Source organism: Oncorhynchus kisutch, linkage group LG17 (assembly GCF_002021735.2).
Source record: "Oncorhynchus kisutch isolate 150728-3 linkage group LG17, Okis_V2, whole genome shotgun sequence".
NCBI classification, from domain to species: Eukaryota; Metazoa; Chordata; class Actinopteri; order Salmoniformes; family Salmonidae; genus Oncorhynchus; species Oncorhynchus kisutch.
Genome location: NC_034190.2, coordinates 50,083,918 through 50,097,412, shown reverse-complemented (window position 1 = coordinate 50,097,412; position 13,495 = coordinate 50,083,918). Strand labels below are relative to the sequence as shown.

The window sequence follows — 13,495 nt, the reverse complement described above, 5'->3', positions numbered from 1 at the left end:
CCCCTGTGTGTGCGCGCGTGTGTGTTTGTGTGTGCCTGTGTGTGCGTGCCAGTGGATCCATTCTGACAGAGCCCTGGCAGTGGTTTGAAGAATGGACTTTATCAGTGTTAACCTCAGGGCCCGCAGGGCCGACTTCTGTCTCCACCGAGGACGTTTACAACGCAGAGGTCAAACATTCATCATGTGTGGTCATAGACATAGAATGACTAGCGTGTTTTTTTTAAGAAGCAAAAAAAATAAACGAGCTTAGGAGCAGAGGATCGGCCCAATGCACGGTCTCTGTCAAACAGACGAACAAGCACACACTCACACACATGCCGCGTGGAGTTACTCCATGTAATGCCGTGGGGGAGGACGACGTTAAAGCCAGGCCACCACCAGTGGGCAGAGTAACCCAGAGTGGTGTGTGTCCCCAGCCAAGACAAACACCTGACTTCTGTCCCATAGACACAAAGACCCCTTTATAGACCCCATTCAGATCCCCAGTCCCCATACACAGTGTATAATCTAGGAAAGAGCAGCTAGGGGGATGAAATATGGCACATGCTGTTCTGTGAAGGTGTGTGTGTGTGTGTGTGCGCGTGTGTGCGTGCACGTGTGTGTGTGTGTGTGTTTGCGTGCGTGCGTGTGTGTGTGTGCGTGTGTGTGTGTGTGTGTGTGTGTGTGTGTGTGTGTGTGTGTGTGTGTGTGTGTGTGTGTGTGTGTGTGTGTGTGTGCGTGAGTGTGTGTGTGTGTGTGTGTGTGTGTGTATGATTCTACGGTCAGTTATATATGACAGGCCCGGAGATGGCGGGGGACGCGTGGACAGGAAACACAGGGCTTTCCTGTGTCACAGGCATCTGTTATGGGGCAGGTTGACACGGATAATGGTGGCAGTCCTGCCAAGTGGGTCCCTTGTGGGTCCGGCCAAAAAGGAGGGGGTGGGTAGTCTGGACAGTGGAGGAGATGGGGAGGGAGTGGGAGAAGATGGAGGAGGAGGTAAGATGGCTGACTTGTGTGTAGACTCAGATTCCCAGCATTCTTGGCGCACAGCAATAATATACAGCAGTGCTAATACAAGGAACACTGGCCTGGGGAGTCTTTTAAAGGGTGCAATGAATGACTCTCTCTCTCTCTCTCTCTCTCTCTCTCTCTCTCTCTGTGTGTGTGTGTGTGTGTCGTCCTATGTGTGTTATCTGTGGTGTGTGTGTGTGTGTACTAACCGCCAGGTGTGTGGAGACAGCGAAGGTGTGTGTGTGTGTCTATCTGCCTTTTGCATGTGAAAAAAACTTGTCAGATGGAGGAGATAGGGGGAGAGAGGTGTGGGAGAGATGTGGCGATGACAGGTGTGAGATTGAGACAAGGAGAGAGAAGGGATTTGAACTGTACCATGAAGAACGAGTGAAGGAGAGAAGAGAGAGAGAGAGTGAAGGGTGCATGGTGTGGCCTTTGGAGTCTAACGGGCCTCAGATGTGCCCGCCTCCTCCTCCCCTCGCCCCTCAAACCCTCATCCCTCGCCCTGAGCTCAGAATAACTCCTCCAGGCACTCCTAAACACACTAACGACTAAACCTCAATTTGTTCCTTGTAGAAGAGACAATCAAATACGAGAGCCTTGAGGGCTCCCTCATATTCCCCATCCTCCTCTCTCTGTCCCTTTCTTTCTCTCTCGCTCTCTTCACCTTAGTCTCTCCTTCTCACGCTCTTCCAATCGTTGTTTTTCTGTCTAAACACTGAAATAATACCGCTAGATTGGGGTTCTTTTTAAGACAAAATCCATCCCTCAGAAAATATCTTCACATACACAGCTGTGTGGATGATGGATGGAGGATGGAAATGTTGGACTTTAAGCTATGTGGCTAAGGTTTTCAGAGGATCTGTATTGAATGCAATGTCGCGGTAAGATAATACTGTGTGTGTGATTGGATGTTATGGTTACAAGACCGAGAATGTGGAATATTGCACGTTGATGATTTTGGTAGTTGTTGTCCCAGTCCTGGAGTTGGTTAGAGGTTTTATTCATTACAGATCAAAGCTCTTGTGGCTGGTGGCACTGTGTACCACTAAGGTAGCGTTGTCTGGGTCAATGGGGGTGTGGTTGGCACACATAGAGATTGTCTGAGTTGGTCTGGGTTAGTTGGTCTGGGTTAGTCTGAGTTGTCTGGGTTAGTCTGGGTTGGTCTTGGTTAGTCTATGTTGATCTGGGTTGGTCTTGGTTGGTCTTGGTTAGTCTAGGTTGGTCTGGGTTGATCTGGGTTGGTCCGGGTTAGTCTGGGTTGATCTGGGGGGGTCTGGGTTGATCTGGGTTGGTCTGGGTTGTGTCTGTGTTGGTCTCAGTTAGTCTGGGTTAGTCAGTGTTGGTCTGGGTTAGTCTGGGTTGATCTGGGTTGGTCTGGATTGGTCTGGGTTGTGTCTGGGTTGGTCTGGGTTGGTCTGGGTTGTTCTCAGTTAGTCTCGGGTGATCTGGGTTGGTCTTGATTGGTCTGGGTTAGTCTTGGTTAGTCTTGCTTAGTCTTGGTTGGTCTTGGTTTGTCTAGGTTTGTCTGGGTTAGTCTGAGTAGTCTGGGTTGGTCTGGGTTGGTCTGGATTCGTCTGGGCTGGTCTTGGTTAGTCTAGGTTGGTCTGGGTTGGTCTTGGTTGGTCTTGGTTAGTCTAGGTTGGTCTGGGTTGGTCTTAGTTGGTCTGGGTTGGTCTGGGTTAGTCTAGGTTGGTCTGGGTTAGTCTGGGTTAGTCTGGCTTGTCTGGGTTGATCTGGGTTGTCCTAGTGTCGTATACTCTCCTACAGGGTCAATATTATCCCGGGGTTCAGGTGTCAGCTCTGAGGACCATCCAGACAGGGAGCTGGACATACAGGCACACACACACACGCGCACGCACGCACGCACGCACGCACACACACACACACACACACACACACACACACACACACACACACACACACACACACACACACACACACACACACACACACACACACACACACAAACCTATTATGGGGCATTAGCCTGTGGGGTGCCAGTATAGCGCGACCGGAGGAAGGACTCAGACGAGTTGTTTACACTCTTAATCCACAGGACAAACACACAAGAAGACTGAAGAGGAGGGGAGAGGAGGAGAAAAGAAAAGGGCAAGAACCCTCCACAGACCCCGACCCTCCCTGACCTCCTCCTCCCCTCCCCTTCCAGCCTCCAGCCGCTGTGTTTGGTTCCCAAAGCCCCAGACCCACAAAGAGTGACCCCTTTCTCTCTCTGTTTATTTGTGTCTGCGGGTCACCACAGTCGGAGGATAGAGTGGATACTTGGTTAAAAACTCTATGTAGGAGCGTAGTTGGTTTTAGGCAAAATGGCTGTGATAATCAAGAACGGACATATGGAGAACAGGTGTACTACTTAGATCCTGGTTTTTGTTTGTTTAGAGCAGTCATGTAACGGTGGCATGTTTTTCTCCATACGTGCAATGTTGTTTTTCTGCATTGGGGATTCTTTCGTTGGTAAGTAAGAGGGTTACAAGTGAATTGACATATATCTTACTGTGGGTGAGGTTTTTAAAGAGGTAAAGATAGAGGGAATGGAGATGAAGATGGAGAGAGGGAAGGGGAAAAATAGAACACGTGTGTGGTGTGCGTGGAGTGTGTCTATTTGTGTGCGTGTGTTTATGTGTGTGTGTTTTCAGAGGAAAAGCGTCAGACTGTTACAGTGCTAACAAGTGTGAGTGTGTGTGTGTGCTTGTCTGTGTGTCTATTTGTGTGCGTGTGTTTATGTGTGTGTGTTTTTTGTGTATAGTATCTTCAGTTTGGGGGGGGGGGGGGGGGCATGGGGCCAGGAGATAGCGGCTAAAGCAATGGAGTATGAGCTGCATCACTGACAGGTCTCCTATATTCCTCTCTGTCAAAATATAGAGGTGAGAGCAGAGCAACAGATCACTGTCACGCCACAGTCAGCTGTCACGCCTTCAACACCCACAACTAGATGGCGCCGACGGAGTAGGGCGTCATCTTACGAGTTCCAACCCGACTTTGCTATTTAGTGACTTTTATCGTGTTTGTCTTTTTTATCTTACAGAAAGTTCAGACAATTATCACATATGACCTCCAAGCACTTCTGGACAAACACGACTTCAACTCTGACTCAGCTGTTCCACTGTTCCCTATTCCTTTGTTCCATGGGTCACGCAGGAGACGAGGTGGAGTCCTGGGTGAGATCTTCTAACGGCGCTCCCCTCCGTTCTATTGGCAAAATGTCCAGTCACTGGAGAATAAGATGGATGAGCTTCGTCCGAGAGTCTCCCATCAGAGAGACTTGAAAAGCAGCAATATTATTTGTCTTACTGAAACTTGGCCGGATGATGACGCTACGCACGTAGTTCTCAATGGATTCTCCAGGCAGTGGCGGGAGTGGGCGGCGGCTTCAGGGAATGCGAAAGACGGAGGAGTGTGTTTTTTTTCATGAACGGAACCTGGTGTGCTGCTTCAATTGTGAAGGAAATCCCAAGCTTTTGCTCACCTGATATAGAACACCTCATGGTGAGCTGCAGACCCTTTTATCTACCAAGAGAGTTCTCATCCGTAATTATCCAGGGTCCATGAACAAATAAGAAACCGCTCACCCAGAGGCAGCGTTTCTGGTGGGCGGAGACTTTAACAGGGGATGGCTTAAAAGCGTCCTACCTCACTTTTACCGACATGTTTCCTGTGACACTAGGGGCTCTGAAACTCTAGACCACTTTTATTCTATTCCCAGAAACGCATACAAGGCCCTCGCTCGTCCTCCCTTTGGCAAATCTGACCAAGACTCCATTCTCCTGCTTCCTGTTTACCATCAAACGCTCAAACAGGAAGTACCAGTGATGAGCTCAATAAGGAGGTGGTCAGATGAAGCAGACTCGATCCTGGGATATGTTCCCGGGGTTCAACTGATAGCATTGAGGAGTTTACCACAACAGTCAAAGGCTTCATCAATAAGTGCATAGATGATGGTGCCCCAATAGAGACTTCAAGGATGTATCCAAACCAAAAGCCAAGGATTACGTGAAATATCCATACGGGGCTAAAGGTTGGGCTACCACTTACAAGGTGGAAGCCTATTACGCCAGCTCCGAAGATCATCATGTGTGGCCGGGCTTGCAGACAATAACGGATTAGAAAGGGAAACCCAGCTGTGAGTTGCTCAGCGATGCAGAACTCCCAAACGAGCTAAATGCCTTTTATGCTCACTTCGAAGGAATATCACACTGTGCCTTGTGTGAAACCCTTGTTTTTTCCCCCAGATAACTGTGTGATCTCGCTCTCCGTTGTTGATGTGAGCAAAACGTTTAAACATACTAACAAGCACACGGAATACCAGGGTGCGTTCTCAAAGCGTGCACGGACCAGCTGGCAAGTGGCTTCAAGGACATTTTCAATCTCTCTTGTCCCAGTCTATAATCCCAACATGTTTCAAGCTGACCACCATTGTCCCTGTTCCCAAGAGCTCCAAGGTAACCTACCTGGTAACCTATGTGTGTGCCTACTATCGCCCTGTAGCACTCACATCTGTAATTATGAAGTGCTTTGAAAGGCTGGTCATGACACACATCAACACCATCATCTCAGACACCTTAGAATCACTCCAATTCGCATACCGCCCCAACAGATCCACAGATGACGCAATCTCAATTGCACTCCACACTGCCCTCGCCCACCTGGACAAGAGGGGAAATAACTGTGTGAGAATGCTGTTCATAGACTACAGCTCAGCGTTCAACACCATAGTCCCCTCCAAGGTCATCACCAAGCTAGGGATCCTGGGACTGAACCCCTCCCTCTGTAGCTGGATCCTGGACCTCCTGACGGGCCAGCCCCAGGTGGTGAGGGTAGGCAACAACACCTCCTCCATGCTAACTTTCGACACAGGGGCCCCACAGGGGTGTGTGCTTGGTCCCCTCCTGTATTCCCTGTTCACCCTTCACTGCGTGGCCACTCATGACTCCAAGACCATCACCAAGTTTGCTGACGACACATCAGTGCTTGGCCTGATCACCAACAGCAATGAGTCAGCATACAGGAACGAGGTCAGAGACTTAGCAGTGTGGTGCCAGGACAACAACCTCTCCCTCAACATCAGCTGATCGTGGACTATAGGAGAGAGAGGGGAGAGCCCGCCCCCATCCACATCGACGGGGCTGTTGTGGAGCGGGTCGAGAGCTTCAAGTTCCTTGGCGTCCACATCACTAATGACTGAACATGTTCCCCCATAGTCGTGAAGAGGGCACGGCAGCGCCTCTTTCCCCTCAGACAGCCCAGTACATCACTGGGGTCGAGCTCCCTGCCATCCAGGACCTCTATATCAGGCAGTGTCAGAGGAAAGTAAAAAAAATTGGCAAAGACTCCAGCCACCCAAGCCATAGACTGTTCACTCTGCTACTGTCTGGCAAACGGTACCGGAGCATCAACTCTCGGATCAACAGCCTCCGAGACAGCTTCTACCCCCAAGCCGTAAGAATGATAAATAGCCAAACTACTAGACATTCAATGAATGATACCTGAACTATCGGCACTGACTGTATCTTGCACTGTCCCTACGCACACTCACCATACAGTCCATATGCACACTCACTCACACACACTACATATGCACAAACATAACACACACACACGCATACTGACACAACACAGACACACATACATTCTGGTACTGGTACTCCCTGTATATTATCGCTCCATTGTGTATTTTATTCTATTCATCTTGTGTTAATATTTTTTTAACTTCGCATCGTTGGGAAGGGCTTGTCAGCTAACATTTCACGGTAAAAGTCTACACCAGTTGTATTCGGCGCATGTGACGAATCAAATCTGATTTGATTTGAGTCACTCCACACTGACGCCTGAAGTCGATCATCAGCTCCTACAGATCAGTGGGAAACCCTGAATTCGTGTACAAGTCTTGCTTCTGTGTACGCTGATACATTTAAATGAAAACAGAGACCGCATTCCTGCACGTGTTCAGTTGGACTCGGACACTGTATCCTTGTCTGTAACATTATCTGCTACGGAATAGTATTGATGGGTGTTTCTGTCTGCCTATACTGTGTAATCTCAACCCATACTACCTGGATCTCTCTACTACCCCGTCTGTCAACAGCATATTTATGTCACCTATGGCCCTCATCTGTACTTATCACTGTGCTTGCTTGTCTGTTTGGAATGTATGTCAGAACCCCCCCCCCTCTCTGTTCATGCTCATGTCTTTGCCTCTGTCAGTCAGATCTCCTGTCTGTCTGTCTGTCCGTCCATCCTTATGTCCGCCTGCCTGGGTGCGTTCTGTTAACAATTATGCTTAGTTACTTGAACTGGAGAAGTTTTCATGTAACTTTCATGAGGTCGTAATAACAGGCAGCCGTATTGTTTGGCCTCTGCTGTAGCGACTGTTTCATGGGATCCCAATTAAGGGTTTGGGTCTGACTCGTGCCACCTCTGCTTTTTCATTCATCTCGGTTCATGATCACGTTTTATTTCCAATTAGGAAATATATGAGAGGAAAAACACTGTAAAGTTTATAGTGCTCTCCACCTCTTGCCATAGTTAATTATGGGGAGGGCTAACACAGACAGACAGACAGACAGACAGACAGACAGACAGACAGACAGACAGACAGACAGACAGACAGACAGACAGACAGACAGACAGACAGACAGACAGACAGACAGACAGACAGGCAGACAGACAGACACACACACACACACACACACACACACACACACACACACACACACACACACACACACACACACACACACACCCTGAGAGACGAGCCCCTGTCACTCAACGCTCCTCCAAGTGTTTGCTGAGTGATGAACAAGGGCCTCTCTGCACCCAGCGACACCGTGTCCATCAGTGGGGCCCTACAGAGCTCTGGGGTTTAGGGCTCCAAGAGACACACACTGGGTTGATCTGCCAAAAACATACAAACCACCACCTCACACCGATCTTGAACTGTGTGTCTCTGATTGTAGATTCATTTGTTATTTTTGATGTTGTTGCCAGAATAGCTGGAGAGAAGATCCAACAGTGAGCTGCTGTCTGTCTGTGAGACATTAAAGAGTAGACATGACAGGGTGAAGGGATGTCTGTAGTGTAATTACAACACTCCCTGATCTGAATAATACCGTGGGTACTAATCTGCCTTTTTAATCAGTACTTTTGATCTGACGGTTAGAGATCAAACTCTCTCTCTCTCTCTCTCTCTCTTTTTTTTCTTTCTTCTCACTCTGTCCTCTTTCCCCCCAGTTGCTATCATTGTTTCCCTCGTTCTCTTGTAGTTTCTCTCCTTCCTGCACACTCATAGACACACACACCCTTCAAAAGTATCAAAGTATTTTGGCTCCAGGCACGGAGTTCCACCTCCTGACTCCAGATTGGTTAGGGGAAGAGGGAGATCCCGTTGTGTACAGTCCAGTCTGGCAACACTTCACACACTCACACAGAGACCACAGACAGAGACAAGGACACACAGTACAGACAGACACACACACACACACACACTTTAGGATCACAGGTCAAATCCTGTTTTCCTATTACAGTATTTCTGTCTTCTCTTATTACCTTCCATTTACCAGTGTCTAGGTCACCAGTGTCTAGGCCACCAATGTCTAGGCCATGCTAAATGTATACTAAAACAGCATACAAGCAGGACGTTAGAGAAGCATGCTTGGCCTCCCCACCACGCTCTCTGTTTAACATCTGCACATTTGTTTGGTCGATCTGGGACTTCACATTAGAGGAGAGCCAGTGAGCAGTGGACCCAGTGAATAGAGAGCGAGAATGTGTGTGTGTGTGTTTGTGTGTGTGCACAAGTGGACGTGTCTGTATACCTTAGAGCAGCACGTTCCATGTTAACCCCTGCCCACCGCCATCTCCATGGCAAGACATCCTATCAACATACACTGTAGTTATATAGTGTCTAAAATACTAGACCCGGAACATTCTAATGGCAACAATGTGCTGTATTGTACAGTAGAAGGAAGCAGTGGATGTTACCAGAACCATAAGGGACATATTTCAGATTTGTGACTCCACCCAAACCGCTCTTGATCTTTGTTTGTCATCTCAGAACACAGAACACTGAGTCATTCTCCAAGAGCCAAGCCTTCCAGTTCCAGGCCTCTACTGTTCTGGAAGCACCTCGAATCCATTTGAACGAACATGGAGATCTCTGGCTCAACAGGGAACCCAACCCAGAACCACTCACTCCCTTAGTTCTATTCCACAGACAAATGTCAGCTTTTCTTTAGCATATTGAGCAGATGTGTCGTAACGCTCCATTTTGGCATTTTCATTCTTGTTAACGTAGTCCTCCGCTGGCTTTGTTTATCCTCACACGCTTTCCTCTGTTCTCCTCTCCTCTCTCTCATCCATCCATCCTCCTTCCTCTCCTCCCTCCACAGACCTCGTGGCCACCAACCGGTCCTCTATCTTCAGTGGGCATGACGGTCAGCTCTCTCTGACCGCTGTGTTTCTGGACGAGTACCATGACCGTCTGTTCCTGGGGGGAAAAGACGTCCTCTACTCCCTGAGACTGGACCATACCAACCCGGACTCCAAAGAGGTGAGTCCACATTCCCTGTGGGACTCCAGTACAACTCCATACTTTACAACTTCAGGCAACAATCCTTACGTAAATAGTTGTTCCTAAACTCCCCCATTGGCCGTACTTATCAAAGTTTATCAAAGCTCAGGCCCATCTGTAATGGGCCCGAGTTCCATGGAGAGGAGTTAGTGTTGCTGTTTAAGTTGCTGACTGGGGGTTGGGCTTACATTGGAAGCATGAAGATATACATCACACCAGGACTCCCAACACCACAGGCCTCTAAATCACCACTCTGCTCCCTTTTATCCAAGTCCAACTCTGGGATTCCTTACATATTCCCTGCAGAGATGAACACTTTCACAGTTTGAGTTAGTGGGACCTGCTGCTTGAGCATTGTGTGTGTGTATGTGCACGTGTGTGTGTGTCCTCATTCGGCCTGTGATAAACAGCCTCCTGTGTCTGCCATCCATATCCCAGTCTAGAGTTTACACTGGTCTCAATGGAGCTCTTCTTATCAGCACTCTGTGGTTTCCCAGCTGATACGGCAGCAGAGAGAGAAAGAGTTAGAGAGAGAGAGTCAGAGAGAGTGCAGAGAGTTAGAGAGAGAGTTAGAGAGAGTTAGAGAGAGAGAGATAGAGAGGGTGCAGAGAGCGAGTTAGAGAGAGAGAGAGAGAGAGAGAGAGAGAGAGAGAGAGAGAGAGAGAGAGAGAGAGAGAGAGTTAGAGAGAGAGAGAGAGAGAGAGAGAGAGATAGAGAGAGTTAGAGAGAGAGAGAGAGAGAGTTAGAGAGAGAGAGAGAGAGAAAGAGAGAGAGTACAGGAGAGCTTAACCCTGGCCCCAGGTTTCTCCAGCTTCCTCCTCCACCTCACATATCATTCCCTCTAGAATTCATAAATCCCCCTGTATCTTGCCTTCACCCTGGTCCTCCATCATAGACTAAGCCCTCTGCTCCCCTCCCTCATCACCTCTGTATATCAGACTTAACCTGCTCTGTACCAGTTTACTGTTAGACTCCATTTATAAAGTCAACTCACTATTGGTAATGTATAAACTCTTACGCTCAGTCTGGCTGGGTCCACTAGTATTTGACAAGGAGAAACAAACATGGACGAGTTGGGAAAATGAGGTGACAGAGAGCAGGTTGGCCTGTGAGCTGCCTCTAATAACCCCATACATCTCTGAGGGTAGGCAAGGTTAAAAAAAATGGTTGAGCGAGAGAAATGTCGATTGACACAAGCTTGCTATTTCATTCAAGCGAATAGTCAATTCCATAGCCGATGATGGCCAATTCCATAACCCCTCTCTCAGCCTCATTCCCGAGGATCCAGCCACAGCCCACTGCCCACAGCCCACAGCCCACTGCCCAAAGCCCACTGCCCACCACCACTTCTTAACAGCTCCAACAGCCACGTTGGCGTATCATAACTGGGAAATGTTTGAACTGTTTCAATACAGTCTTAATGGTAATGAAAAGAAACCCAGAATACCTATTAAACTCATGTAAATGTGCCACATACTTTACTCTCTTTGTGCTTTTGGCGTAAACAGAAATGATTGCAGCTCGATAAAGAGCTTTGCTTTCTCGAGGAGTGTTTGTGTATGAAGCGCAAACTTGTTTTATGCTGCGATGAATGTGGTTGATTCTTAAAGGCTCATTCATTGGTTCCATTGCCTTTGGGTTACATGTTATTTAAGTGCCTGGGGGCTTGTATCTATTCTAGGACTGTCTTGACTGCTGGGTGTGAACTGTTGTTATAAAGGTCGGGTGTAAACCTCTCTGAGTCTGTGGTAAGATGGGATAGTCAATGAGGTTGCCAGATGTGTTTCTACAGAGCCATAGGGCACCTGCCCTTGGGACATAGGCAGGATCAAGACCCTTACAGAAAAACCACATGAACTTCACATGTGATCACATGATCTTATGGGTTCAATAAAAACATATTTTTTTTTACATTTGTAAAAGTAACATATGATAACATGAAACTACACGTGAGAACATTAACTCAAGGTGAATTAAACGTGGCAACATGGGGGATGCAACGTTTTGTACCTGTCAAAAAAGCTCAATTAGAAAATGCACATGTAAACTGCAAATGTCACGTGTTTTTTGTTGTTGTAAGTATAACACAATGATCTGGGGGTTTTAAAGTAAGTGGTCCGCCGTTCAGCAAAAATAGTGTACGAAAAGACTTCATCAAAGACATTATCACATACTGACTTTTCCAGTATGAGCCCACCTGGGATTGGAACCCACAACCTCTGGAGTTGGGGCATGCTGTTCTCTCTCCTGTGCCACAAAGTCTGTAGGGTCTCTCGACACGTCCATTACCTATAATAATAATAATCTATGAACGTAGTAAAAGACCATCTGGACTTCTGTTTAATAATCAGTTTATCAGACTATTGATTTCATTAACTTATTTCAGGAATTTGAGAGGTTTTCTGTATAGTTGTCTAATGTTGGTGGGGCCTAATTATTCTGTTTTAATATGACTCCTTAGAATCAATGGAAAGGACAATCCCTGCTTTTCAGATAACTTGGCAGAATGAATTAGAAAGAGAAATATCTCTTGGGCTCAAGCTAGACACACAAATGCTCCTGTTGACTGGGCCTCCTTCAGAGCTCTAAGAAACAAATGCACAGTATAGATCAGGAAGTCCAAATCAGATTACTGTTGAAATGCAGTCACAGAGAACCTAAACAACTTGTTCAGGCCACTTTTCTGTTATTGATTATGATGACTTGTCATATATGCATGCAGCCTCCTCCGTCTTACAGAGACTGGACTCTGTCTATCATGCATCCTTGCGCTTTAATGCCAAATCACTCACCCACCATTGCACATTGTACCAAATGGTAGGTTGGACCTCACTTTATAGGCACAGAGAGATACATTTGTATGTGTTCATCTCTGTAGTCTGGTGTCCTTCACCACCAGCAGTTACTAGGTGGTTGCTACTTAAAGTCCCCAGGACATTCACAGTATTAGGCAAGACTGCCTTCTCTTCTTGTGCACCAGAGGCATGGAATAGTCTACAATCCATGCTCCTTCTAGATGTGTTAGTGCCATTGAATTAATTTAACATATTGATGGGAGACTCTGTTACGGCGGAGTGTCAATTCTTTTTTAGGCTGGATCATGTTGTTGTATTGTTGTATGTTTTAATGATGTAATGTATTGATTGTTGCGGCCTTCTTGGCCAGATCTCCCTTGAAAAAGAGACTCTGGGTCTCAATGGGCTTTTCCTGGTTGAATAAAGGTTATTTTTTATATATATTTTTAAGATGAATGAAATAAAAATGAGTGTATTTTGAACAAAGCTGAGATTTACTTTACTTAAGTCTAATGTGTAGGAAACCAGGGTCAATATTTCACTGACACAGACATGGTGGCATAGCAGGACGTTTGGGATGATGTAAACTAAGAGGCTGTGATAGAGGTGATGACATCTTCCTATGTGAATCCAGGCAATTTGAGGAATGGTGCAGTGTTCAATATCAGATCGCCTGAATCGGTAAAAGTGTGATTTATACAAGAGACCCTAATCCTGTCCATAGCCGTCACGCTATAGCAAACTGAGTTACAGAAAAGAACTGTATCAGTCTCTGTCTTCTCTCTTAAAAGATGAATTGCCATCCGTGCACGTGCAATCGTACGTAGGCGCGTGCATGTGCATGCATGTGAGCAGGGGCACAAAGCGCATGGACACCGGTTGCGGCATGCAGGGGAGTCGTTGCATGTCACAGAAGTTACTGCTTGTCTGTGTATCCTGCCTCTTTCTGAAAAGCAGAGCACGTTTGTTTAAGGAGACACACACAAGGGCTGTTGTTTCAGATTGCCATCTGTGAGTCAGTAATACACAACACAGTATCTGACGGTGCCAATGGCCAAAGAGGGGCTTTCCAAATGCAGGCTTTAAATGTGCTGGAGTTTGATGATATAGAACATACTGT

The 13,495-nt window shown here is 47.1% G+C and overlaps 1 protein-coding gene across 1 annotated transcript in view; it reads left to right on the top strand.

Moving 5' to 3' along the window:
• The window catches only part of LOC109907831 (semaphorin-3G), a 59,910-nt gene that overhangs the window by 14,532 nt on the left and 31,883 nt on the right, over positions 1-13,495 (top strand). The window contains exon 2 of the mRNA XM_020506065.2: positions 9,399-9,559. Coding sequence (XP_020361654.2) covers positions 9,399-9,559 — 161 coding nt within the window. The remainder of the gene's footprint in view (positions 1-9,398; positions 9,560-13,495) is intronic.